The sequence below is a fragment of the Cynocephalus volans genome, chromosome 7 (assembly GCF_027409185.1).
Source record: "Cynocephalus volans isolate mCynVol1 chromosome 7, mCynVol1.pri, whole genome shotgun sequence".
Taxonomy (NCBI): domain Eukaryota; kingdom Metazoa; phylum Chordata; class Mammalia; order Dermoptera; family Cynocephalidae; genus Cynocephalus; species Cynocephalus volans.
Window position 1 is genome coordinate 106,078,573 of NC_084466.1, and position 25,702 is coordinate 106,104,274.

Consider the following 25,702-nt stretch of genomic DNA (forward strand, 5'->3'; position numbering starts at 1 on the left):
AATTAATGACCATGACACAAGCACAGATGCCAAAACTACTGGTGCCTGGGCCAATTATTCTAGAAACTGGAGTTTGTTTTACTAAAACTTTGGGATAAGATTGCTTTAATAATTTTATTCTGTCTGTAATGTGCCTCTTGCTTCTAAAGGGGGGTTATAATAAAATTCTGGTTTGCTGAGATTCCTGTTTGTTAAATTCTGGTTAATCGAGGTACTTGTATGTATATGTTATGCTCTTTGCTTTTCCAATGTGTCTTATACTGGATGTGTCCAAAAGGACATCATTGTTGGCTCTTGAAATAACGTTCCCCAAAGCCCAGTGACGATGGTCCAGAGCCACCCACCAGCTTAGATGATGTTCACAATCGCTGTTGGCTTTTTTTTAGCCATTCTGGGCCTGAGGTTGCCTTTCCGACTAAACCCCAGGACCTCCCCTTTCTTGGGCGGTCTGCAGAGATCTCTTGATGACTCGGCCTGTTCGAGAATGGACTTGGCAGGCTGCATGCTGGCTCTGTCATCCTTGGCTTTTTTCAGGTAGCTCCTTCCCTTTGGATGGAAATGGGCCTTGAGATCAGGGTGGTTACACACGGAATGTGGGTGCCCTCGGCCTCTGCAGATGGTTGGGTAGGGTTGAAGGGGAGATGAGCAGAAAGAAAGATTTCCTTAAAACCTTAAAGAATAATAACTATTCATGGCACAGTCACTCCTGCATGTTGCAGTGGTGATAATGCTACATCAAGACAAATAATATATATATATTGGTATTTTTCTTCCAAAAATTCCGGTGGTCTCCATGAAATGATCACATGATACTAAGTTCCCAGGGATATATTACTAGTCCTGTCTACCAGTGATAAAACTGAGGTACAGAAAATTTAAATGACTACTCAGAATAATACAGACAGTTGGCTAATGGAGAAGATGGGACCACAAGCCCTATCTCTTGACTCTTTAAGTGACTACTAGGGGGACTCAGACAAATCTGTTGTGCAGACATTATAAAGTATATGATTCATAGCATAAATTTTCAAATAGTACTATAGAGCTATTATGACCACACTACAGTTCAATAAGAGAAAGTTATACTACATACTACTGTAAAAATATTCTTCATGTACTATCCATAGTGCCACAGACTAACAGACTATTAGCATATTTGAAAGTCTCATCATCATTTTACAAAGTTATATACCTGCAGGTAAATTTTCACTTAAGCCTTTCAAATCCATTTATAGCATACATAGGAAAACATACTATGCAAACATTATCAAATGGCCCAAGTACAAAAAGATATACATACAGGCATTTGGGTTTCCTATTTGTGGAGATATCTGCAAGCTGAAGGAAAACAAATAAGAAAAAAACATTATTTCACTTGAAGATTGGACTTGTTTTTAAAATTTTTCTTGTATTTTAGAGAAACTAAATTCACATTAAGGAAGTCAGTAACTTATTGGTACGTTGCCCATGGCTCCAACCATGGCAGAGAGAGAGAGAGAGAGAGAGAAATAGAAATAGAGAGAAAGAGAGAGAGAGAGAGAGAAATAGAGAGAAATAGAGAGAGAGAAAGAGAGTGAGAGAGAGAGAGAGAGAGTGTGTGTGTGGGTGTGTGTGTGTTACCAAGAAATGTTTTATTTTTCTTGCAGTAGCTTTGTTAATTGCACAAAATCATGTTTGGTTTTGCCATTTAAACACTATCACACAATCCTATTCTGAAAGACAAGTGTTCATTAAAAACAAAGCAAAAATAAAAATTCACAACCTTAATTACCTAGATCTGTCATTTAAATGGGGTTTAAGGGAAAGAAATGGGAGGAGGGGCTTTCTTACAAGCTATATCACATCAGCAAACAAGAACGTTCCAGCCTCAGCCTCTGCCTACTCAGGGAACCTCTGGGCACCTGTTCTGAGATTTCTGACAAGCCTATTACAGCAGGTCTCAAAAATTTCAAGAAGTCAAGAGACCCCTGATAGAGCAACGTTTAAAGAAACATGTTTTTAAAAACAGGAATGATGTGCCATTTGTTTCTTTATTGATTCAGGCTTTATTTGCAGCTAATCTACTACAGCGGTTGCTGGTCACAATGTATCAACTAAGGGGATAAGTGGCACAAAATGTTTATTGCCTAAAATACATCATTTCCAAAATGAGAGCATGTGAAGACCAACCCCACAACTGTCGCTGAGGCCATCTATCACTGAGATCATTTTCCACGCCTAATAACTCATGCAATAAAATACTGCATGCACTTTTGTGGCTGAGAATGCCCTCATTTGCAGAATTGATAATTATCATTTTGTAATCCAGATATTACCACCCAGTTTATAGGCAAACCCAGCATATTCCCAGCCTTCAGTTCCTGATCCCCCACACGTAGAAGTGCCGTCACATCAGCAGGCAGACCGACAGAACAGAAGGACAAAGAAATGTGGAGAAAGGGCCACCTTGGTGTTTGGGCCAGTGTGGCTAAGACATGTGCCCCTGCTACACTAAAATCATCACAAAAAACCAAGCTCAGCATAACAGGATCACTGCCTGCAGCTTAAGCTTTTATTCAGAAGCAAACCACAAAGAAGGTTTTATAAGACTTTTGAGGGCCATGTCCCCAAGGAGGCAAGATGGGATTCTTGGCCTTCTGTCTTTTGACACAATCAAAAGTCAGCAGCATCTTGACTGTGTTTATTCTGGCTGGGTTTGATATGAGAAAAGTAAACTGTGAACAACAAAAAAGGCACCATCCTGACATGAGGCTCCTGAGATTATGTAATACACAAAGAAGGTGAGCCAGACGGATCCAGCAAATGGCAGGCTGGCAGCTTCTGGGGACCCTAAGGCATCAGCATTACCCCATTCTTGTCTCCACCCCACCATCACCAGTAAGGCTTTCTCAGCTAGCCTCTCTGAATGGACTTCAGTTCACGTGTAAACTGTAAAAAATGTACAGGGTTTTTCTTCTTTTAAATCTTTCTTTTTTTTTTCTTAATTATTGAGGCGTAACAAAATTTGTTTACTGTATGTACATATGTACGTATGTAAGCAATAGTTTAATGATTTGTTGCATTTGTATACAAAATACCCTTTGGAATTTTATGCAAAATTAAGAGATAGAGAGTGTATGTGTGTGTGTGTGTGTGTATACTGTATACAAGGGTACTTCAAAAAGTTCATGGGAAAATAGAATTAAAAGATAATACGAATCTTTTTGAAGTACCCTCATGTGCTTCCCTCCCTGGGGAAAGGCCAAAAGTGTTATCAAATGCTCAGAATATTTTAAGAACTACAACCTCAGCACCTATGAATGTCACTAACAGACCCTGCTGGGACCTCACAAAATGAGAGGAATTCACTGTGTCTACAGAAAGTGAATTGCATGAATAAAGACAGATAGGCCATGAACCTCACATGTATACAGGTACCACCAACAGTGCACGTCTACATATCACACACTGGGTTAAATACTGACCATACCAAGCACAACTAACCCTCAGAATAACCTTATGAGGTAAGCATCATCATTCCCATTTTACAGACATGGAAACTAACACAGCAAAATTTAGTAACTAGCTCAAAGCCTCAATGTTTTCACTAGTGTTAGGGCTGGGCTTCAAATCCAAGTTAGCCGACTCCAGCCTGAGCAAGTCCTCACTCTGTACGGTCTCCCTAAAAAGACAGTGTCTGTGTATGTAAACCTAAGAGCAAGGAGGAGTGCACACAGTAACTCGGTGGAATGGATGACTGGATTAGAATTTCCCCGACGATAACTCTGACTTATGAGGGGTGGGGTGGAGGCAGGGCCTGTTTTCACAACCACCACAGAAGTCGCCGTGCTCTTCTCGCTGTGAACACAAGAGGCCACTGTTGCTCCTGGCCCCTACAGCTGCAGGCAGGTGGAAAAGCTCTTCCCACTAAGTCTTGTCTACCCACCTCCATTTTCTCCTGGTCCAACTACTTTGTCTTCTTTCTATTTAGGGAGAGGAGGATGTTAAGAGAGAGATCAAGAGAATTCTTGATAAAGATTGGGAAAATATAAATAATATATTGATAGCCAACCTAATATTTCTAAAATACAAACATGGTTTTTCAGGTGACCACAGGCTTGGGGGAACTGGACATGTGGCCGTCCTCCGACTTCCCCTCTGAGTGAACGTCAGCACCAGACACCAAGCTGTTCAGGCCCAAACCTTAGATTCATTTTTGATGCCTCCCTTTCCCTCACCAACTAAACCTAGTCCTTCAGCAAGGTCTACTAGTCATGTCAATTCCACCCCCAGAATACACCCTCTGCCCATCACATCTCTTTACTTCTACTGTTTCCCAGTTGCTGTCCCCTCTCGCCTCTTACAATAATAACCTCCTAACCCCTCTCTCATTCTTGCAGCCCTCCAGTCCATTCCCCACAGAGCAGCCAGAGTGATTTTGCTAAAACATAGATCAACTTCTGCCTAAAACCTTCTAACGGCTTCCCTGTGAGCCTTGAAATTGATCCAAACTCCTTATATAACCTGTGAGGCCCAGCATGATCTGGATTCTTCCCAACTCTCTGACTTCACCTCCTACCACTCGACCATGCCAAGCCTGTTCCCTCCTGAGGCAGGTGCACTGCCTATTCCTTGCCTAGAACATTTCACTTCCAAGTTTCCCCAGAGCTGCTTCTTCCTTGCGATTCAGGTCATGATGCAAATGTTGCCTACTTAGCAAGGCTTGTCCTAACCACTAAATCTAAGAGTCCCCACCCTAGGCATCTCAAACATATCATCTTACGTCTTCTCTTTATAGTAGTTATCACTATGGGAAATTATCTTTATTTGCTTCCTCATTTATCATGTCCCCCTCCTCACTGAGGGCAGGGACTTCACCTATCTCGCTCACAGCAGTTTCTTCAGCACCCAGCAAGCACTGTGCCCCCAGTAAATATGTGCTACATGAATTACTGCTAGTGCTAATTTAGCAACCTGCAGGCAATAAATGCAACATTTAAAATATGATTATCCAAGCTGTTTTGTGACCTTCCATTGGAGCAGTTCTGTGAGTGATTTGGGCAGATGGGATATTAGGTCACTTTGTGTCTAATTTGGAAGCATTTTTCAGAGCATAAAGATAAAATTTCTGAGTAAGCAGATTATATTTTTAGAAATCAGCCAGGTGAATAAGAACATAGATGCTCAAGGGGATTAAGGGAAAGCTACAGATGCCAAAATGGTATTTCAGAAAAGGCACTAAATGTGAGGGGAAGGACATTTTTCCATAGCACAGAAGAACCTTAAGGCTAGAGTCACCTTAGAAAGAAGCAACTTACATATCAATCTGGGAATTTCACTGGAATTTCTAGAGGTGGTAATGAGATAAAGAGGGAAGAGGGGAGGGGACTGAGGTAGACATCAGAGGATCAACTCTGTTCCTGCAGTGCAGCCTCTGTGGAGATGGTGAGAGGGGGACTGGGGTGGTGTTCCTGACTGTTCGGGAGGAAGAAGCTCAGGTGTGCAAGCAGGGAGGGGGACAGAGGGAGTCGGGTCAGAACGTTCTGCTCACCTGGGGTATACAGGGGCAAGAAGCTATCCTTGGTGGGGCTGAGGCTCCAGATGCCTGGGTTTCTGGGTGCTCTACACCTTCACTAAGCTGGACCAAACAGATTATCAGAGATATGATTCAAAGCTCTCCATGTTAAAAGCATCCGAGTTCTACTGTGTATCTGTAGCCACAGATACTCAAGGAGGTCAGACTTAGCACTCTGATTACATCAAAGACATGGCTCCTCATTTTATAGGTTGGCATATACTATAACAACGGAATAGACTAAGTAAAAAGGAGAAATGGCCTGCAGGGTCTGTAGACTGCCTCATAATGTAGCACATTATGGTCCAAAGTAGAGTTTAGAGGACTACATATGGAAATGAGAGGAAACTAGGTGTCTGCCCAATTATCTCAGAAATCACACACCTCATTCTTGGTCCTCCAGGGTGGCGTATCCTCCCTCCAACCATCAGACAGGTTCCCTCACTATGGCTGGTGCACAGCTCTTGCTTCTAAATTCCTTACAACAATCTTAACAATACTTTGTTTTATTTGAATTAGTCAATTCTTCCTTAGGAAGAGCAAGGCTGTTAAAGGCAGATCATGTCATGGTTGGGACACAGAAGGTATAAATATAAGTATTTGCTAATTTCCTACCACATTTGTATGTGCATGGATATATATTATGTGTATGTGTATATGTATTTACGTGTATATATGCATGCATATGTATATACATGTTGTGTGTACACACACAGTTTTGTATATACATATCTCACAAGAAGAGCTGAGATGCTACTCAACTTTTGATTACATGACAGAGTTTAATGAAAAATAATGGCTGGCTAAGTCTCTTGGTATTCAAGTTTCAAGCAGGAAAAATAAACTGAGCAGAGGAAATGAGTAAAGAAACATTTTTAAAAAGAGGGAACTAATGGGCTTCCTTTCTTTCTTCTTGTCGTCCACTGTTTTCTCTCTTTAAGATTCCTCTTAGGTTCCAGTCAAGATGGCAGAAAAGACCGTCTCCAGCATCACTCTCTCCCACAAATCAACCAATTTACAACTATAAAAATGTAACAACAGCCAAGCTGGGGCTGCTGGAGCTCAGGGGAAGAGGAGGAGAGACCTACGGAGTTCATGATGGGGGAGAAGCCACGATGAGAGAAAGAAAAAACTGCTCGGAGCATTTCCGGCCGTGGCCGCTTTAATGCTGGAGCTGCTGAGCACATGGAGCAGGAGCCGGCAGAAGCCACAGCTGTGCTCTTTGGATGGAGTTACTTGGAGGCGGAAGGGGAAAAGAGGGCCTTGGTGGCCCCCAGAACAGCAAGACCACTAATAGGGTTCCCGTGAACCCACGCAGGAGTGAGGAACCAGAAAGGTGAAAAAAGGGAGGCAACTCAGAGGCTGGTGAGTCATTGCAAGGGACCGGCACAGAGCCCATCCCATGGGGTGGTGTTTGGACCATGGGCGGTGGGGGAGACGGGCCCACTGGGAGAACGCTGGGGCACAGCAGGGACAGCCGATCTTTCCTCCAATTAGCACAGGACCACTCAGAGGAGACTGGTCGGAAATGCAGAATTGCACAGGATGCAGTTTGATGAAAAGATTCAGGCCCAGATCAGAGTTTCTACACAACCCAGGGGCCAGAAGTACCTATAAAGTCAGCCATTAAATCCTGAGCTGCACAAAAAGTCTTCCCTAGGGAAACAGCAGCAAAGCAGCAATTTAGCTCAACCACACAGCTCAAGTACTGGTTCCCACAGGAAGTTCCCTCTTTTAGAAGCAAAGGACAAAAAATTTGTTCCGGCCCAAGCACACCACCAGCGCCTCAGGCCCACCAGAGGACCGGGGGTATGGAGTGGGGATCAGACCCCTCTCCTACACCCAGGCACACAGACAGCGCCTCAAGGCCCACCCAGGGGCCCGGAACATCAAGCTGGGACCAGACACCCCACCCACCCCACCTACTCCCAGGCACATAGCCAGCACCTTGGGGTCCCAGGGCTTGGAGCTGGGGACCAGATCCCCCACCACAACCAGGTACACTGCCAGTGCCAAGTAGCATGCTAAAAACATCACCTCCATGTGGGTGGCCCACCACAGCCACCACAGTAACGACAGCTGCCGTGAAAGTGGCTAGATGTCACAGCCACCACACAGATGGTCCGCCAGCCACTGGAGTGCAATGACACAAGGAGAGTCACCAATAGAGACCAAAGAAAAGAATAGGATGTCTCTCTCCACAAAGCCCATACCAGAGTGACAGAAGCATCTGCTCTATGATTATATTGGGGGACCTGAACACACCTTTCAGCATTGGACAGATCATCTAGACAACAAATCAACAGAGTAACCATTACTCTTTCAGAAGGAGAGAAGAAATCTAGGGTTATCAGTGGTGCGATGTGGGAGGGAGAGGGGGATGGGAGAGGTTGGACAAGGGGCATAAAGAATAAGTATGATTTGTAACAATATACATACGAATAATATTGATTTGATCAACATATGTCAACATTGAATCCCCAAAATACGTATAATCAATTATGATTCGATAAAAAAAAAAAAAAAAGAAGATTCCTCCTAGCTTAGTACAGGAGGATTTCACACTTCTCTTAGCTATGGGTGAATTATAAGCCTAAATACTGAAAATTTTAATGCTACATCTTAACTTTTAAGGGATGATCAATTAACTTAAGAGGCCAAAAGACCTTAGAGAGCACTGAATTCAACCCCTTCGTTTTACAGAACAATAATAGGCCCAGGAAGACAAACTGTCTTTCCCAGGCAGAGTAGGGTAAGAATGTTCCAGAAGCTAAGCCTTTTCACCTCACATCTGGGCTCCATGGCCTCCTGCCACAACCCTCTCTTGAGAGAAGGCCAGATGGAAGAAGGCAGGAAGGAGATCAGACAGTGTCCCTCCAGCTACAGTTAGTCTAGACCAGACACTAGCACAATTTCCCAAGGAGGAGACATGAATCAAGTCAGGGCGCGATGGTTCCCTGCAGGAGTGTTACATGCAGAAGACCACAGACACCACCCAGAAAATAATAAATATGTCATACAGATGAGACTGCTTTGAATACAGTGGCTGAAACCTCAGAGATATAAAAATTTCCTTCCTTCCAGTCTGCTTTTGTTCTGGAAAGTTCTGGGGCTTGCATCACTGTACTGCTCTAAGGCTAGGTGTACATCATTACAGTAAGCACCATGTAAGATTTCTTCATTTTTTCCCTTCCTCCCTCTCTCCTTTCCTCCCTGATGTCTCTCTCCCTCCCCTGACCTCCATCTTTATTCACCTAACTTTCACCTCATTCCTTCTTTTGGATAATTGATCTTATTATTTAATCATGTTTCATTTTCATCTTGGCTTCCAGAAAGTTCAAACTAAACTTTTTAATCAACCAATAGTAACCTTGCTAATTTTTTGGTTAGCATAAATGTTTCCTATTTTTCTTTTCTTTATGGTACAGTCCATTTGAGAAGTAAAAGAATCATTTTTAAATCTTCTATGAAGGAGGTAAGCATAAATAAAGTTCAACAAGTAATGAAAATGTTATAAATAAATAACTTTGGTGTATCAAAAATTCTTTCGTTTTGTTGTTTATACCACCAAAGAAACTGTATACAGGGCAGAGGTGACAACTCATCCCCTCACCTGGAGCATAACCATTTGCACTGTCCCCTGTCCTCCAAAAAGACTAGGGAGTCTTGATCAAGCCACCTATGAGAACCTGGATCACTATCCCTATCTAGGGCTCTCATCTGGGATCTGGGGGTTTCTTAAGCCCCTGAAAAAATATGCAAAATTGTATGCAGAAATCTATTATAGAACTATCACCTGTGAATTTTTCGGTCTTTTTGAAAACCTACTTAAAGATGTTTAACTTATAGAGACTGCTGAATGGTGTTTTCCTCCCTAGTAAGGAAAAAATGATGGCTGGATCTTGCTTTACTGAGAAGAGCCAAAGCTTTCATAAGATTCCCTTGAAGACCTCTGAAACAAGATAATAACTTCCAATCTACTTGAACACCAAGGTAGGAACGAATGATTCCTTTGGATACTTCAAACTCTATTATGTTACAAATATAAAAATATTTCTACCAATTGAGCATGGCGTGGAGTAGGAGGGTGAAGAAGTACTGGAAACTCTGCATCCAGGATTGAGCTGACTTGCAGGTGCTTCTTGGATTCACCAGCATTGCCTCCACAACATAGGCATGGCCCGGGCAGGGCTTTCAAATGATGTCTAGAGGGTCCCTGCAAGTCACCCAGCTCCCCCCTTCCTCTGTCCTCGACCCATTTGCACCATACATAGGGACCTCACACCTGATGGATGGACCAGCATGACTCACCACGTGCTCACTGATGTCATGGCAGAAACGGGAAACCTGCTGGCGTTGATAGTACTCTAACTGCTTTTCCGCCAGTTCTACCCGTTGCAACAGATTCTCAATAAAGTCCTGGAGCCGAGCTTTCCCTTGAACTTCCTTCTCAGCTGCTGCTTCCAGGAAATGGTTGAATGTAACAACTTCTCTGCAAGGCAAAAACGTCAGAGCACACAATGAAGAAATGAGACAGGAATTAATTCATTCAATGCATATTTCTTGGGTGCCAACTATGTATCACTTACCATCCTAGGCAGTACCGCCATGGCAATGGTGAAAGAGATAAAATTACACCTCAGTGATTACATTTAGAGACTACATTTTAATAGAGAGAGGTGGTCACTGAAATACACAAGTAAATATATATGTCAGGTGGTAATAAGTGCTAAGAAAATTGAAATTGGGTGCAAGGGGACAGAGCGACAAAGAAAGGGAAGGAGTGGATAATACCTTGGAAAGCAAAGTCAGGGATAGCCTTTTGGATGGGGTAACATGTGAACAGAGACCTGCAGGAAGCCTGAGGAATAAGCCATGTGGATATCTGGGAAGAGAAAGCCAGGCAAACTAGGGATATGCAGATGGGTCTGAGGTACAGCAAGGAGGTCTGCATGGAAGAGGGAGCCAGGTAGGGCCTCAGAGGTCACTGCAAGGATTCCAGATATTTTTATAAATGAGATGGAAAACAACTGGATGCTTTAAGACAAGTTCTAACTTAGATTTTTAAAAGTCTGTACCCCATGTCCCCATCCAATTATCCCCCAGCCTCTCTCCTCCTCCCTCGTCCCCCCCCACATTCCACTTTGTAGCCCTAGGAATGTTCCCTCCCTTTGTAAGACCACAGCACTACTGTGGTCTTTCCTTCCTTCCTTTCTGGTAATGGTATGCCCCCAGTATGAATCTGGCCCTCACATCATGGGCACGAGGGGTGACAATTAGCTTTGTATCACATGAATATTCTTAATAAATATATTTTTTAAAGATTTTTAAAAGTCTGTCTGTTGGGGAGAAAAGTCTACAGAGAAGAAAGGTATGTAGGCCAGAGGCCAGGCTGAGCACCAAAGCAGTACATAAGATGAGTCATCTTGTCCAATAGTATCTCTGAACTAAGAATGAAACAGCCTAAACAGCTACCTTGAGGTCAACCCAAGGTTCACTGGGAAAACCATTCTAGCCCTGACACAGGAGAGTAAATGACAGGTTGCTCTCCCATAAAAAGCTGAGCCAAATACTTCAAACAATATGAGTACTTTTACTACATAATTTGTTATAGATTCACAAATCCATAAAATCTCTAATAACTTTATTACCATTTTGTTTTCTTTATATTCTTAATGAAAGAATGAAAATAACATTTTTCTGGTTTAAAAACAATATAAGCTCTTTCTTTAAAAATTCAAACATTAAAAATATACAGAAAATACAACAATCACAACAATTCCTTGAAATTTTAAAGACAAGTGAACAGATATGATGTGGGGGGGAGGGGAGAGAGGGAGGGGGGAAGAGAGAGGTGGTCACTATGAAATACACAAGTAAATGCATATGTCAGGTGGTAGTAAGTGCTAAGAAAATTGAAATGGGGTGCAAGGGGACAGAGTGACAAAGAAAGGGAGGAGTGGATAATACCTTAGAAAGCAAAGTCAGGGACAGCCTTTTGGATGGGGTAACATGTGAACAGAGACCTGCAGGAAGCCTGAGGAATAAGCCATGCAGATATCTGGGAAGAGCCATCCAGGTAAAGGGTCATGAAAATCGACTACAATGTATATTGAAAAGTTCAAATAAATAAATAAATAAATAAATAAACAAACAAACAAATAAATAAAATAAAAATAAAAAGAAGGAAACATCACCTGAAACTCCATTATCTTGAGACCACCACCATTAACATTTTAGTAGCCATCCTTATGAGCATCTCTTTAGGAATACACACACACACACACACACACACATTTTTGTCCTTTTCCTTCCCTTCCCTTCTGCTCCCAATTCTACTCTCTCCTCTTTTCCGGGCAAACCACCAGGTAATCAGCACTACCAACGGGTGCATATTATCACAGTTCTCTTCACTTTACTGTCTTCACTTAGTAAAAAATCATGAATGTCCTTTTGGTCATCCCCCTTGTATGTTCTGCCATCCCAAACAGCGCCAATGAATTCTATCATTTCACTACCTCTTGGATATGGTATTTACGTGTCTTCAAACTCTCAACCTTCGAGGAGTGGCCCTTCATTTTTCTGGTCATGTTCAACTTATGCAAAGTCAAGATGCTAAAGACTTTGATCACTGTCCCTTCAAGCCTCTTTCAATTTAGGTTAATAAACCCTAATTCTTACATATCTGACCTCATTCAGTTGTTCTAGACAGATAATTAAATTCGTTATCTTCTCCACACCTTCTCAACCTCTACTTGATCTTTATTTTCCACTAACCTCCAGAACTTTTTTTTTTTTTTTTTTTTTTTCCAAAGATGACCGGTAAGGGGATCTTAACCCTTGACTTGGTGTTGTCAGCACCACACTCAGCCAGTGAGCAAACCGGCCATCCGTATGTGGGATCTGAACCCGGGGCCTTGGTGTTATCAGCACCGCACTCTACCGAGTGAGCCACGGGCCGGCCCTCCAGAACTTCTTAAGAGGAGAACTTCAGGGAAGTCTGGCTCAGGAGGTCACAGTTTCACATAGGATCTTTGCTCAGTAGCTGGTAGTGGTTTCCTGCTTCTTTATCCTGTACTATTAGTCACTTTTACAATTTGTCATGATTTTTCTCTCATAAATATATTGTCACACTTGGCCATACTGCTACTTTTCTGACACTTTCTATAGAGTCACAAATCTCTACAAAACCTTGAAAACTATATATTTACAAAAACAGAAAATGGACTGGCTCTAACAATGATTCACTCAAAGAAATGCCTGTGATACCAGTTCCCTTTTTTCTAGTTTCCTATCCAGGATCAAACCTAAACCCTAATCCCATAAAAATTCCATCATCTTTCAGTAGCTAAGAAATATCCACATAATAAAAATAAGAGTCTTTTTGGAAAAGAGTTTTCTTTCACCATCAAGTTTCAAATTTATTTCCAGATGTTTCCTGAAGACATGCACTTTCCAAAGTCCTAGTTATTCAGGCCATGAACACAAGCCAATTTTCAAGCTCTATTGTCATGCACTCTGATCTGCCTCCTAGGTGAGCCACAAACTCTAACTAGCAGCAAAAAAGTGGAAGGTCTGCGCAGGTGCTACCCCACTCCTTTCTTGGTTCCTACTTATGATTTACATCCCATGGATGGAATTTTATCACAGCTCAAAAGCCACTGGAAACACAGCCCAGAAAAATGACCACTACTTCCTCTTTCTGACATTCAGTCTTCAATTCATTTGGAGTCGAGTCCATTGTAGAGATTTCCTGGGCAATATTTAGGAGAACTGAAACACGAAACAGTCTTCAAGTTGTACTTAGAGGAAAACCAACCAAAAACAAAGCAAACATCAAAAAAAAAAGCCAATCTTTCTTTTCCAGTTCATTTTGGCTTGTAATGTTTACTATATTTATCTTACTATATAAATATTTCACATTTATTGTGGGAAATATGACAATTGACCTACTGGAAGGTCCATCTGAGCAGGGACTGAATCAGCTTCTTATTCCCTGCTCTAAGCCCAGAGCTCAACACAGTGTTTGACACATAATATTCAATAAATATTTGTTGTAATTAATGTTTACAAAGGACAAGAAAGAAACCAAAAACAACCCATTATCCCATCACTCAGAGGTAACTACTGTCAACATCCTGGAATGTTTTTTCCACTACGCATATTTACTATTCTTGGGATCTTGGGCTGTACAGTCCAACATATGAGAAGACAGCAACATTTAATGGCTTAATCTCACAGGATTAATACCACAAAAGCAACACTGCTTATGACTCTGGCTATATTTTTAAGTCACGTAATGTTTTGCTGCTGGTTCCACATAAAACATAAAAATTAACATTAATGCTCCTAGCCAATCATGGAGTGTTATGCCACATTGTACAAGACAAGGATCTTTTTCTAACCTTCTTCCTTCAATTATCTTGTGCCCTGAAGCTGAGAAGTTAATGCTCTTTGTATTTTTCAATCAACCTGGCAATGATGCTAACAACCGAATTTCAGTATCACATTAACTAAGAAAAAAAAAAAAAAGACAGTTAAAACAAGTCGGATGATTTACTATGATTTTGTTTTAAAAGAGAAGTTAAACACACAAGACAAGAGCTGGAGATATTCCACACACCAAGATTGTGCAGGGTATCTTTATTAGATAAAAACTGTGTCAAAACCAAGTGACAAATTGTGGAACAGCATGTGTGTGCATCTCAGACCCTTCTTTCACATCATGAACAATATCCAAAACCACCTCTTAATCCCCAAGGGATCTTGGGAATTTTCTGAATGGGAAAGAAAAAGGTTTAACCACATTGCTTTTATAACCTCTTTAATAATTACACTCCAAATATTAAAATATCCATTCAAAAGTGCAAGACAGACCAATGGATTTCAACATGAGATAGAACAAAATGTTCACTGATACAGTTTCAGATCCCACATTGCAATTAATCTTTAAGAAACTACCAATTGTTGCATTTTGGCATAGTCGCAAAGAAGAATATCCACTATTATCTGAAAAGGCTATTAAAATATCCCTCCATTTTCCAACTATATATCTGTGGAAGACTAGATTTTCTTCATCCACTACAACGAAAACGAATTCGCAACAGACTGAATGTAGAACTACTAAGTCCAGCCTTCTATAAAGCCAGACATTAAAAATCTTTGCAAAACTTTTTAAACAATACTACTCTTTTCAATAAATTGTTTTTGGGGAAAATAGTTATTTTCATAAAATGACATTTATGTTAACATATAATGGATGCATGTAGTGGGAGAGGCAGACATAATAAGAAGCAAATATTGAAATAAATATGTAATTACAAAGCTGAGCTAAATGGGACTAAGAACAGGACTCTGATGCTATCAGACATAACAGTAAAAGACTTGTGTGGTTTTATTTTCGGTTCTCAACCCTGTGACTCAGAACACGGTGTGAAAGCTGGAGGACGAGATGAGAAGATAAGGGCAAACCTGAGTGAAACTCTATCCAGGTGTAGGGACAGACCAGCTGTGGAGAAATTAGCCCTAAATGGCTCTGGGCCACTTCTGGCCCCAGCTTTGACTTCTTATTTATTTAGAGAGAGATAAAAAGGTTAAATATTATTAAATCCAAGGCTTTACATTTTAGCAGAAAATATGCTTTTTTAAAGCAATATTTGACATTAAAGAGAAAAAATATCAGTATAGAATAAGAAACTGACCTTGAAGTTCATTATTATGCAGAATGATTTGCAGATCCAGAAATCTGTCAGTGTCCTAAGATTCATAGGCATTCAGAAACCACCTCAGTTAGAAGGGGCAATAAAAATGCCCTTTCCATATAGTCAAAGCTTTAGTCAGAAAAAATATCCATTCACTCACACAATGTTTCATCTACAGGATGACTATAAGGTCTGAAACATAATATTATTTCATTTTTTACAAGTTAAACTCCCTCAATTACTTTTTCTGAGGTGAGTTAAAGACAAGTTAATTCAGAGAAACCAAAGACATACTATCATATAAACAACACACCCTAGAAGCATGTATAGAGATTGGCGAAAATGGGCACGGATGCACCGTGGCATTCGCTGCAATTCTGCATAGGCATTGAATGATGATTGAGAGACAACACACTGATCCTATCACACACTATAATCTACTAGCCATAAGCCATTTGTTTCATCTATTTGAACACCCTTCATTCCTGCACCAAGCCAGATTCTTACTGTGGACACGCTGTTCTCTCTGCCAGGGTCACTTCCCCTAACCTTCTCAAACCCAGACTCTTAAAGATCCCTCGAACCTCAGGCTGTCCTGTTAGGAAGCACTCCTGGACACACACCCAGGTGTAGATGCAAATGGTCTGCTTTGTGATTCCCAGAACCTTGTATCCTATCACTGCATACAGTGCACCAGTTGTGCCATTTACCCCATTAGATTGTAAAATCGGGGAGTTCGGAGACCTTGCCTCCTCCTTCTCATGATACCTCCAGCACCTAATATGAGCCCAGCACACAAGAGGGGTTCGATGAATTTCTTCTGAATGTATGAAATATGCTACTACATGTCAAGCTGAAAATCATGAACCAACAAAAAAAAATCTTTGGGTTCCCTTTTTCCTTCTTCCAGTCAAGTACTGGGGCATAAAACCAACGAGTAACCTACAGGTGCCTTCTACAGGAGTGTGAGTGGGATCTGAAATTGAAGCACTCTTTTCCATTCTTAAACATATTAACATTGGCTTCTCCTCCCAAAGGCAAAGCTCTACAAAGTTATTTAAATTTAATTTTTACATTACTGATTTATGGGCCTCTTCAGAGGTATATGAAATGGTAAAAATACCTCCGGCTAAAAATAGTCTAGCTATTGATCACAGAGCACCTCAGACAGACCATAACGTCAGCCACAAGGCAAATCTGGAGGCAGGAGTCAACCCCCTCTGAGCACAGGAGCTGGCTGCAAACTCGGAGGCTGCAGTCAGCTCTGTGCTTCCCACAGGGCCCCACAGCCCCGAATCTGCACCACTCACACATCTGGAGCCATGGCCCATCTCACTCTTGTTGGCCCTTAAGTCTAATGAGAAAATAAAATTATTTTCATCGGTTCTAAGTACATCAACACGACATTCTAAGCCCCTCAGGCCTAGAGAGAAGGATGGCAGGGGTGATGGAAAAAAGAGGATAGATATGGAGAGACAGCAACAGAAAAATAGAAAATTTTCCTGGGTTTCCAAATTTTACCATGTACCAACTCTAAGAGGGCATGTTTGACATCTAGTTTATTCTATATTAGTTTATAAGTCTGCACAGAACGCAGCATGAAAGGAGAGTACCCCACGAACCAACAGTGTGGAGCAAACATGTCCCTGTCTGCCCCACCGACCTCTACCTCTAATGTGATTTTTCTTGGCCTGCTTCCTAGCTATGGTTCTGTCTAGTCACCAAGCTGTCTACTCACTACTTTAGCTGGTCAAAAAATGGGAATGACTTAACTAAACTGCAAGAGGGTTTAGTTGTGCAAAGCAAGCTGTCAAGTCAAACTTGCCTTTCATTTTTTTATTTTTATTTTTTTGAGTGAAAAGACAACCTACAGAATGGGAGAAAATATTTGCAAACTATGCATCTGACAAGGGATTAATACCTAGAATATACAAGGAACTCAAACATCTTAATAGTAAAAAAACAAATAATCCAATTAAAAAAATGGGCAAATGAGCTGAATAGACTTATCTCATAGAAATAAATACAAATGGTCAACAAGTATATGAAAAAATGCTCAGCATCACTAATCTTCAGGAAATACAAATCAAAACCACATTGAGACATCACCTCACTCCAGTTGGATTGGCTATTATCAGAAAGACAGAAAATAACAAATGCTGGCAAGGATACAGAGAAAGGGGAACCTTTATACATTGTTGGTGGGACTGTAAATTTGTAGTCATTAAGGAAAACAGTATGGAGGTTTCTCAAACAACTACAGATAGAACCATCACATGATCCAACAATGCCACTTCTGGGTATATACCCAAAGGAATGGAAATCATCATGTTGAAGGGATACCTGAACCCCCATGTTTATCACAGCTCTGTTTACAATAGCCAAGATATGGACCCAAGCAAAATGTCCATTGACCAACAACTGGATAAGTAAAATGTGGTATATAAACACAATGGAATACTACTCAGCCATAAAAAAGAATGAAATTCTGCCATTTGCAGCAACAAGGATGAGCTTGGAGAAAATTATGTTAAGTGAAATTAGCCAGGCATTGAAAGAAATACCACATCCTCACTCACAAGTGGGAGCTAAATAAATAAATAAATAAGAGGGAGAGGGAGGAAGGAAGGAGTAAAGAACAATCACAATAATATGTTGAACTTTCAGGAGAGAACAGAATTGTGATTACTAGAGGCAGGAGAAGGGAAAGGGGAAAGCGAGAAATTGATTAATAGACACAAAATAGCTAGCTAGGAAAAATAAGTCCTATCAATTTACAGTTGAGCTAGGCAGCTATAACTAACACTGCATGTGTTATCAAATGGCTAGATCAATTGTCCTTAACACAATGAAATGATTACGTTTCATAATGATGAATGTGCTAATTATCCTGATTGGATCATCACACATTGTACACAAGTACTGATATTCAACTCTATATCCTACAAATATGTATAATCAATTATGCTTCAATTAAAAACAAACAAACAAACAAAAAACTTGCCTTTTGAAGGCAGCATTCCACAGCCAGCTTTGGATAGAAACCTAAACGGGGCGGGGGGGAGGACAGGGGGCCATGGCTCACTCAGGAGAGTGTGGTGCTGATAACACCAAGGCCGTGGGTTCGGATCCCTATACAGGGATGGCTGGTTAGCTCAATGGGTGAGCATGATGATCTTAACCCAAGTCATGGGTTAAGATCCCCTAAAAAAAAAAAAAACTAAACAGGGGATTACATGACTCAGGCCGCCCCTCTATGTCCCTTTTATCACACCCCTAATGATTTGTTCTATGTTTATTTTCCCTTCTGGTCCAGAAGCTCCATGAAGGCAGGAACTGGACTCGTTCGGTTTACCACTGTTGGACCAGAACCTGGAACGATACCTGGCACTCAGCAGGTGCTCAGTGAAGATCTTCTTCTGCATGGCTCCGGGCTGGGAACTGGGCAAGTGATGAAGAAAGAGGGGAAACACATTAAATCTACTGTGTCTCACAAGACAGTAGGATGGAAATTAGAGACAGAATCATAAAGAGGCCCCCACTGACATCAGAGGCTGTTCGTAGCACAGGTCCCACCCTGGCTGGGCACCGTCATTCAGAGTCAAGTTAAAGCCCTGGGCTGAGTGCTCCAGGAGCTGAATACCATGAACACATTTGTGATGCCTCCATCTCCCCACTTCCATACACCTTTGATGCCAGCTGACATTTTCTTTAATCACATCAGAAAAATAAATGATGTCACCATGGCAGACATCTCAAAATAGCAAAAAAGCAAGCCTGTTCCAAAATGGGCCACATTCAGTATTACATAAGCCTTGATGCTTTGGGCAAAAATCACATTTTCAGAAGTCTGGCTGGGACACAGTGAACTAATGGAAAAAGCACTCAGCACAGAGACAGGGAAATTGGATTCCAGTTGCAGCTTTGCTACTGTATCTTTGTCCTTGAGCAAATCATTCCACTGCCCTGGGCCTTACTTTCTGCATCTGTAAAAGGAGAATGTTATCCTGAAGGAGACGGGGGTACCTCCTAGTTCTAAAATCAAAGATCACACTGTCCACTCAGGGACAATCTCTGACAGCCCTCCCGGCTACCTCTTCAATGTCACTCTCCTCCAGCCACCAGTACAAATCTTGACCTTCCTCCTCATTCCCCCAGTGTGGCCTCTCCACATAGAAAAATCTGTTGTCTAATGTGTTATCAGCTTGAAACTGTGGCTTGTGTTTAAGCATTTATTAAAATGACCCTGGGTTTGGACGGGGCATGCTCATGGGTGTGCTTTACTCTTCCTAGGTCTCTATCTAGCCCATCACAGGTACTCACTTAGGACTTTCTAACCTTCCTGCACAAGAGTGTATAAGTAAATTTGAGATCACTGTTATTACACTCAAATTCACCAAACCCCAAGAGACCAACTGAGCCAGCAATTCAGCTACTAAGTCCATCCTCTCTTGTTAAGGGATACCTTACTGTAAGGTTGCCAGGATTGATTTACCTGATTAGGGGCAGTACTACCCAACCGCTCTGAATACTCTTCAATAAGTAAATACCTGTTTCAGTAGGACTTTTAAAGTTATACTGACTTTGAGAAGACACCGAGCAACTTCTTTCTTGGATTTGCACTCCAAAACACACACATACCTCTCTATCGAGGTACGATGAGACTCACCGGTACAAAATATTGCCAATTCAAACAACCTCCTCTGTTACAGAGAATATACGAGCATATGACTTCTATAAACCAAGTTAATTCAGCCTAGATAGCCAGAAGCAGCCCTGGAGTCTTATATTTCAGCTTGAAAGAAAGGATTTTTATAGTTGAGAGAAAAACCCCTAAGCCGGAGAGCCTTATATGAATATTAGATGTCTGCACTTTTTTAAACCAAATCTTCCATCTGTGTTTCAAAGGGTCCCAAGTTTAAGTCAATTTTTAATGGGATGGTAACAACCTACTTTCTCTCACATACAGGCCTCAAGAGCTCATATGGAGGTATCTGGCAGGGGACCACAGCTCCTGGTATGTTCCATGGCCAAATAGGGTCTTCCCCTATTGGAAAGGCCACTTCTTTGGTGGAAGGCATAGCTCTCTGAGGGAGCAGAGAGGAGAGAAGGGGCATGGTCCAGCCAGGCAGATCCAGTCACATCACCCCAGTATCAACAGGAGCAGCAGATGGGCAGCTGGCTCTGCATCCCCATTCAGATGGCGGAGTGGGGGCTGGGGGACCAGACACTATACATAGACATGGAGGATGCACAGTTGCTCTCTCAGACCAAGAGCTGCAGTGTCCTTCCTGGAAACAAGACTCTTTAGTCCTATACTTTATGTACAAAAAGAGTGATTATTTGAGGCCTGAATACAGAAACTAATGGGAAGGACCCAAATGAAGGCTTAAAAAATGAAGACTTTATGCCTGAAAGTTTAAGGCAATTTCTCTGTATTTTTATTCAAAATGTTTTTTTTGAATATCATGGCTGTTTTGTTAGTCCAAAAATGGTACACTTAAAAATCAACTTGTAGTTGCCTCAAGTATACTCACAAAAACGTGAACAAAGGTATACAAGGATATTAACTGAGGCACTATGTGTAATATTAGGAAAGTGGAACTATGTATTCATCAATAGCAAACTAGTAAAATCAACCATGATACATCCAAGCCATGAAATACCACGCAACAATCAAAAGGAATGGCATAATTCTGTATTAAGTGCACAAAAGATGCCTGAGACTTATTATGTTAAATCAAAAACAACTCCACACCCAGGCAGCAGGTAGTATGTATCATGATTCCATTTGGAAAAACATAGAAACTCTGTGTGCATACATTTCACATGATTATGTACACAAAGGAAAGGTCTGGAAAGACATTTACTGAATTTAACAGTGTCTGTCTCTGGAGGATGGGATGGGGTATGTGTGGAGAAGAGGGGGAATTTTTAGTACATACAATTCTATCCTGTTAAACTTGTTTTTCCTACTAGTATGTATTAGTTTTTCAATTGATGCCCGTGTGACGCCTTAGATTAACCAAAACACATTAGCATAACTCATCCATACATGGCCCACCTCCATATAACTAATTAACCAGCTATTTTTAATAATAAAGCACCCTACAACCTATCATCCCAAACAAAAGCTAGATCCTTAATAATAATTTACATCCAACTATAAGACCCCCCACTTCCATTGTCTTGTCCTCTCACACTCTAGGCAACCACCACTCCAAATCCCTCATTATTACTTGGGTAATTAATAAATAAAATACAACAAATAAATGAATGCAAAAAATTGATTTGGTTGCCTTTTAAACTCCCTGCTCTTGAGTCAAATACAATATTGCAAATTTAATTCTAGGCTTTTCTCTGCACATACAGCAACCCCATCTGCCATTTTTCCTGCAGTGCAGTGTAGGTCATCCTGGTGGCTGTTAACTAGCCAAGACACTAACTTCCCACCGAGAAACACCAGAAGCCAAAAGAGAAACATTTTTCGTTCTAGAGAGATCATTTTCCTAGGGGCAAAGTAAATCAGTGGCTGATTTAAATCCATCCTAACTATGTAATTTAAAAATGTCTAGTCTCAACAGAAAATATATACAGACTTCCCCTAAAGGTAGAAGGTAAGCAAATAATGATCTCTTTAACGCCCAGGGTTTTTCAAGAAGTTTTAATTATTACACTTTAAGAGACAATAGAAGATTTCCAGAGGGCAAAGAAACAATGAAATTAAATCAATCTCTATAGAATAACTCAAACTATTTGGAAACCTACCTTCTAGCATGTTTTAGTCTATCAATTTTTACGTCCCTTGGTTCCATGGATTCTGAACATCCATTTAAAATGAAATCCAACATCCTGCATTTGGGAAATACACTGAATTGTTATGTAGATTTTTCTGGTTTGGGTTAAATCCATATTTATTGATAAGAAAATGCTTCCCCAAGTATGATGACTTTTCAAGTAATAGCTTCTATGATCACCTATAACTTGTGAAAACCAGTGTCAAGTCTTTGCAAGTGAGCAAGACTTATTCTAACATCACACATCATTTGACTAAAAGAAAATCCTCACACTTAAATCAGAGAAGTACAGCAAAATCAGAAAAGTCTTTCCTCTGGGTTTCCTAATGCCTGCTTCTTCCAAATATAACTTACCATTAAATGGATTCTCAGCTACAGACATTTAATTAACATGGGTGTATAATCAAAAATGGCAAATAAGCCAAAATTATTTGTATTTGGAGCACATTTTTCTACTGAATAGGACAGCATCTCACATTCTTTACTTTATTACGTGGAGGCTATCTGAAAGGAATGGCTCGCCCATCAGGTCCTCTCTGCCTTCCCTTTCAACTCGCCCTTGTGCACCACTCAGGGCTGGGAGTGGATCCCACGTGGGTAGGCTGTACTACTCCTCTCTAAAAACATTATATGTGATTTACAGCTTCCAAGGTGAGAAGGAATGAGATATTTTGACTTTAATGCTGCTGGTTGCAGAAGGTAATAATATCAAAGCCTCATGCCTCCTGATTCGACTACATCAATGAGAAATGCAGCCACAGCACTTGCAAATAATAAAAACCAAATCTTGTTTCACATTTGCTTTTACTTTGGGGGAGGAGGGAAAAAGCCCCTGGGGTCAGCATCCTGCTCCGCACCACTTACTCCTCTTTCCTAAGAAGCTCCTCCTCCGACTCTGTCAGGCGCTGCCTCAGTGCCGCTATCATTTCCACGGCCACGTCCACCTGTCGATTCAGGGCCCGCTCTCGTCTCTGAACTTCCTGCTTTTTCTGAGTCAGCTGCACAAAAGCTGCCCGGACTTCCAATAGTTCGGCAGTTTTCTGGGCCAACTCTTTGGTGAGTTTATCAATTCTCTTCTCGATGGTTCTATCCACAGCCTCGACCATCCGATTGAATTTTTCTCTGATATGTGCTTCAAAAGCAGCTTTGGTGTCTGAGGTGGGAAGTCCGGGACTTGCCCGTGGCCCATCCAGCGAGTCTGCACGTAAGTCCATTGCAGTGTAGGTCTGCATGTAGGACACAGGCCTCTCTGCCACCACCTCAAATGGCTTCCTGTCCTTGGAGTGTTCATGTGAGATGCTATACAAGTTAACATAGCTCGGTTTCTGCTTGATCACGTTGCCACCGCTCTGCAATTTTCCCTGTTTCAGGAGTTCTGAGGAAGTGACAAGGTCTGTGTCTTTGAGAGATGGAAAGAGGCTGCATTTTGTCAAGAGGGTTCTTTCTTCGTAGCTGTGACTGAATTCCAGATGGGCCCTCAAGGATGACAAGCTTCTAAATCTGGTATGGTCTCCACACCTCGGGCAGCAGAATGGCAGGCACACAGCAACATTCTCAAAGGATTCCTGCCAGGGATATCTGCTTTCCTCAAAAGCCTTCTGTTGCATTACTCTAAAAGTCCTGGGTGGCAGGAAAAAAAACAATAACAAAAAGAGGTAGTTTACATGTCCGTTGAAAAAAATGCTACTGAAATAATTGCTGCTCACCTCCATGAGGGCAGAGGCTTTTTTGTTTTAAGTGACTTCTGCATATAATAATTTATATTGCAATTAAAACTTACAGCCCATGGGCCAAATCCAGCGACATCCATTTCTGTATTGTCTACTGCTGCTTTGCAGAATGAATGAGCAGTTGAGAAAGAGACTCTATGGCCTGAAAAGCCAAAAATATTTACTACCTTAGAAAAAGTTTGCCAATCCCTGCCTAGAATAAAAAAGGTGGGTAACGTTCCCTCTTCACAGATGAGAAAATTAAGGCAAGGAAGTACAGCAGTTAATCCAAGTCAGATGGAAAGTGGCAGATCCAGAAGTGGAATTCAAGTTTCTCGCCCTCCTGAATTTAGTACACTGAATGCAAAACCATGCCCTATTTTATTAATACAATCCTGATAAGCAAGAATACCAAAAGAAAAAAAGAGGAAAACTCACATAAATTGTCAAAATAGGTTCTAAGAGAGCAAGCTCAGCAATCTTCCCCAAAATATACAAGAGATTACCGAAGCTAGGCACGGGGGCAAAAAGCAATCAGCTGAAAAATTGTCAACCTTAGATTTTCGCCATTATTGTTTTTCCTTTAATTACTGCTGTGATGACATAGATCAAAGTGTTATCATAATATGATCCCCATGCTCCAGCTTTATTGCAATCTGGGGACCCAATATGTCAAATATCTTTTGAGGTAAGTGCGGCCATGGCCAAGGATTTATTATAATAGAGTGTTCTGGATGGATTTGTCTTGTCTCTGGTCCTGTTTTAACATGGCAACCTCTAGAGATAGCCAATGCCTGCACCAGGTAAGTATCAGCATAACTCTTTTAATAACAGGAAGTTCTTTCTTTGTAGGAATCTATCATCTTCGCCCTAGCAACAGATGACTGCTGGCAACCCAATTCTGTAAGCAGTGCATAACGATTCCCTCCAGGAACGGTTTCTACTTCAATGGAACAAGCATTGGGCCCCCAAATGAGGGAGCCCAGCTAGGGTTTTAGAGTGAAAAGTGTCCTCACTTTATTATTGTTATTATTATTGGGTCCTCAGCCTCTTCAAAAGCAGAGGTGCAAACGGTCCCCAGACAGCAAGCTAGGCGGGCAAAGCGTCCAGGTTAATAAGCCTCTGGCCCCCAGAGACGGGAACCTCTACCAGTGCTACAGCGGGATGTTCAGCCGCTGGTTTTACGGGGATGAGATGCAAACGTTGGCCCAGCGCAGGGCCGAAGATGCTGGCAAGAGGTGAAGGAAGGGGACTTCGGGATTCTAGGGAGGCAAAAGAAAGGGGTGGCATCCCCAGCCGGGAAATGGGTAAGCACGGGCTCGCACGGGCCCAGCGGAAGCCCCAGTGCACCGGCTAAGCGGAAAAGCCCTACTTTACTCTGCCAGAGCAGGGCAGGCTGGCAATGACCCTGCTCGGGGGTCCCAGCTGTCCCCGCCCCCGCTCCGCTCGTACCAGCCCGCGGGTGCCGGCGTGGATTCGTGCGCACACGACTTCCTGCAGGAGGGGGCCGAGAAGCCAGTTGTCCCAACTCCCCGCCTTGCCGCGGCCACCGAGACGCCCTCCCCAGTCCCGGCCGGCCCCCTCCGCCACTGGCCCCGGGCCGGGCGGCGGACGCGGATGCACACCGGCCGCCACTCACCCGACTTGTTGCTGCTGCAGCCGCCGCCGCCGCCGCCGCCGCCGGTGCTGATGCTGCGGGAGCGAAGCGGTTTTCAGCAGAGCCGTAAATCAGGCTGAGCCGGGGCGCGCTCCTCCCCCACTTCCCCCACGCCGCTCCCCCGCGCCGGGACCCGCGGCGTCCAGGGCGGAGCGTGGCGCGGGCCGGCCGGCGGGGGCGGCGCTCGCGGCAGCACTGGGCGGGCCGCGTCCGGCAGCGCCGCGGCCCCGGGGCTGCCACCCACGCCGTGACACCCTGGCTCGGCCCAGCTGGCGGGAGCCCCG

General features: G+C 42.3%; 1 protein-coding gene across 1 annotated transcript; it reads right to left on the reverse strand.

Moving 5' to 3' along the window:
* Positions 1-298: 298 nt before the first annotated feature.
* Positions 299-25,444, reverse strand: ZNF365 (zinc finger protein 365). Its single transcript, XM_063103548.1, has 5 exons — positions 25,401-25,444; positions 22,917-23,672; positions 9,866-10,046; positions 1,301-1,338; positions 299-610 (listed from the first exon to the last, which is right to left on the reverse strand). Exons 2-5 carry the CDS (start codon positions 23,657-23,659, stop codon positions 349-351), a joined length of 1,224 nt encoding a protein of 407 aa, XP_062959618.1. The 5' UTR covers positions 23,660-23,672; positions 25,401-25,444; the 3' UTR covers positions 299-348.
* Between the last annotated feature and the right edge of the window lie 258 nt (positions 25,445-25,702).

Bases quoted from the DNA above. Each gene is read 5' to 3' on its own strand.
- ZNF365 (XM_063103548.1), bottom strand. From the start codon at position 23,659: ATGCAACAGAAGGCTTTTGAGGAAAGCAGATATCCCTGGCAGGAATCC. The intron at 10,047-22,916 runs GTAAGTGGTGCG...TTTGCCTTGCAG, and splicing joins GAGCTTCTTAGGAAAGAGGA to AGAAGTTGTTACATTCAACC. The intron at 1,339-9,865 runs GTGAGTCATGCT...GTTTTCCTTCAG, and splicing joins ATGACATCAGTGAGCACGTG to CTTGCAGATATCTCCACAAA.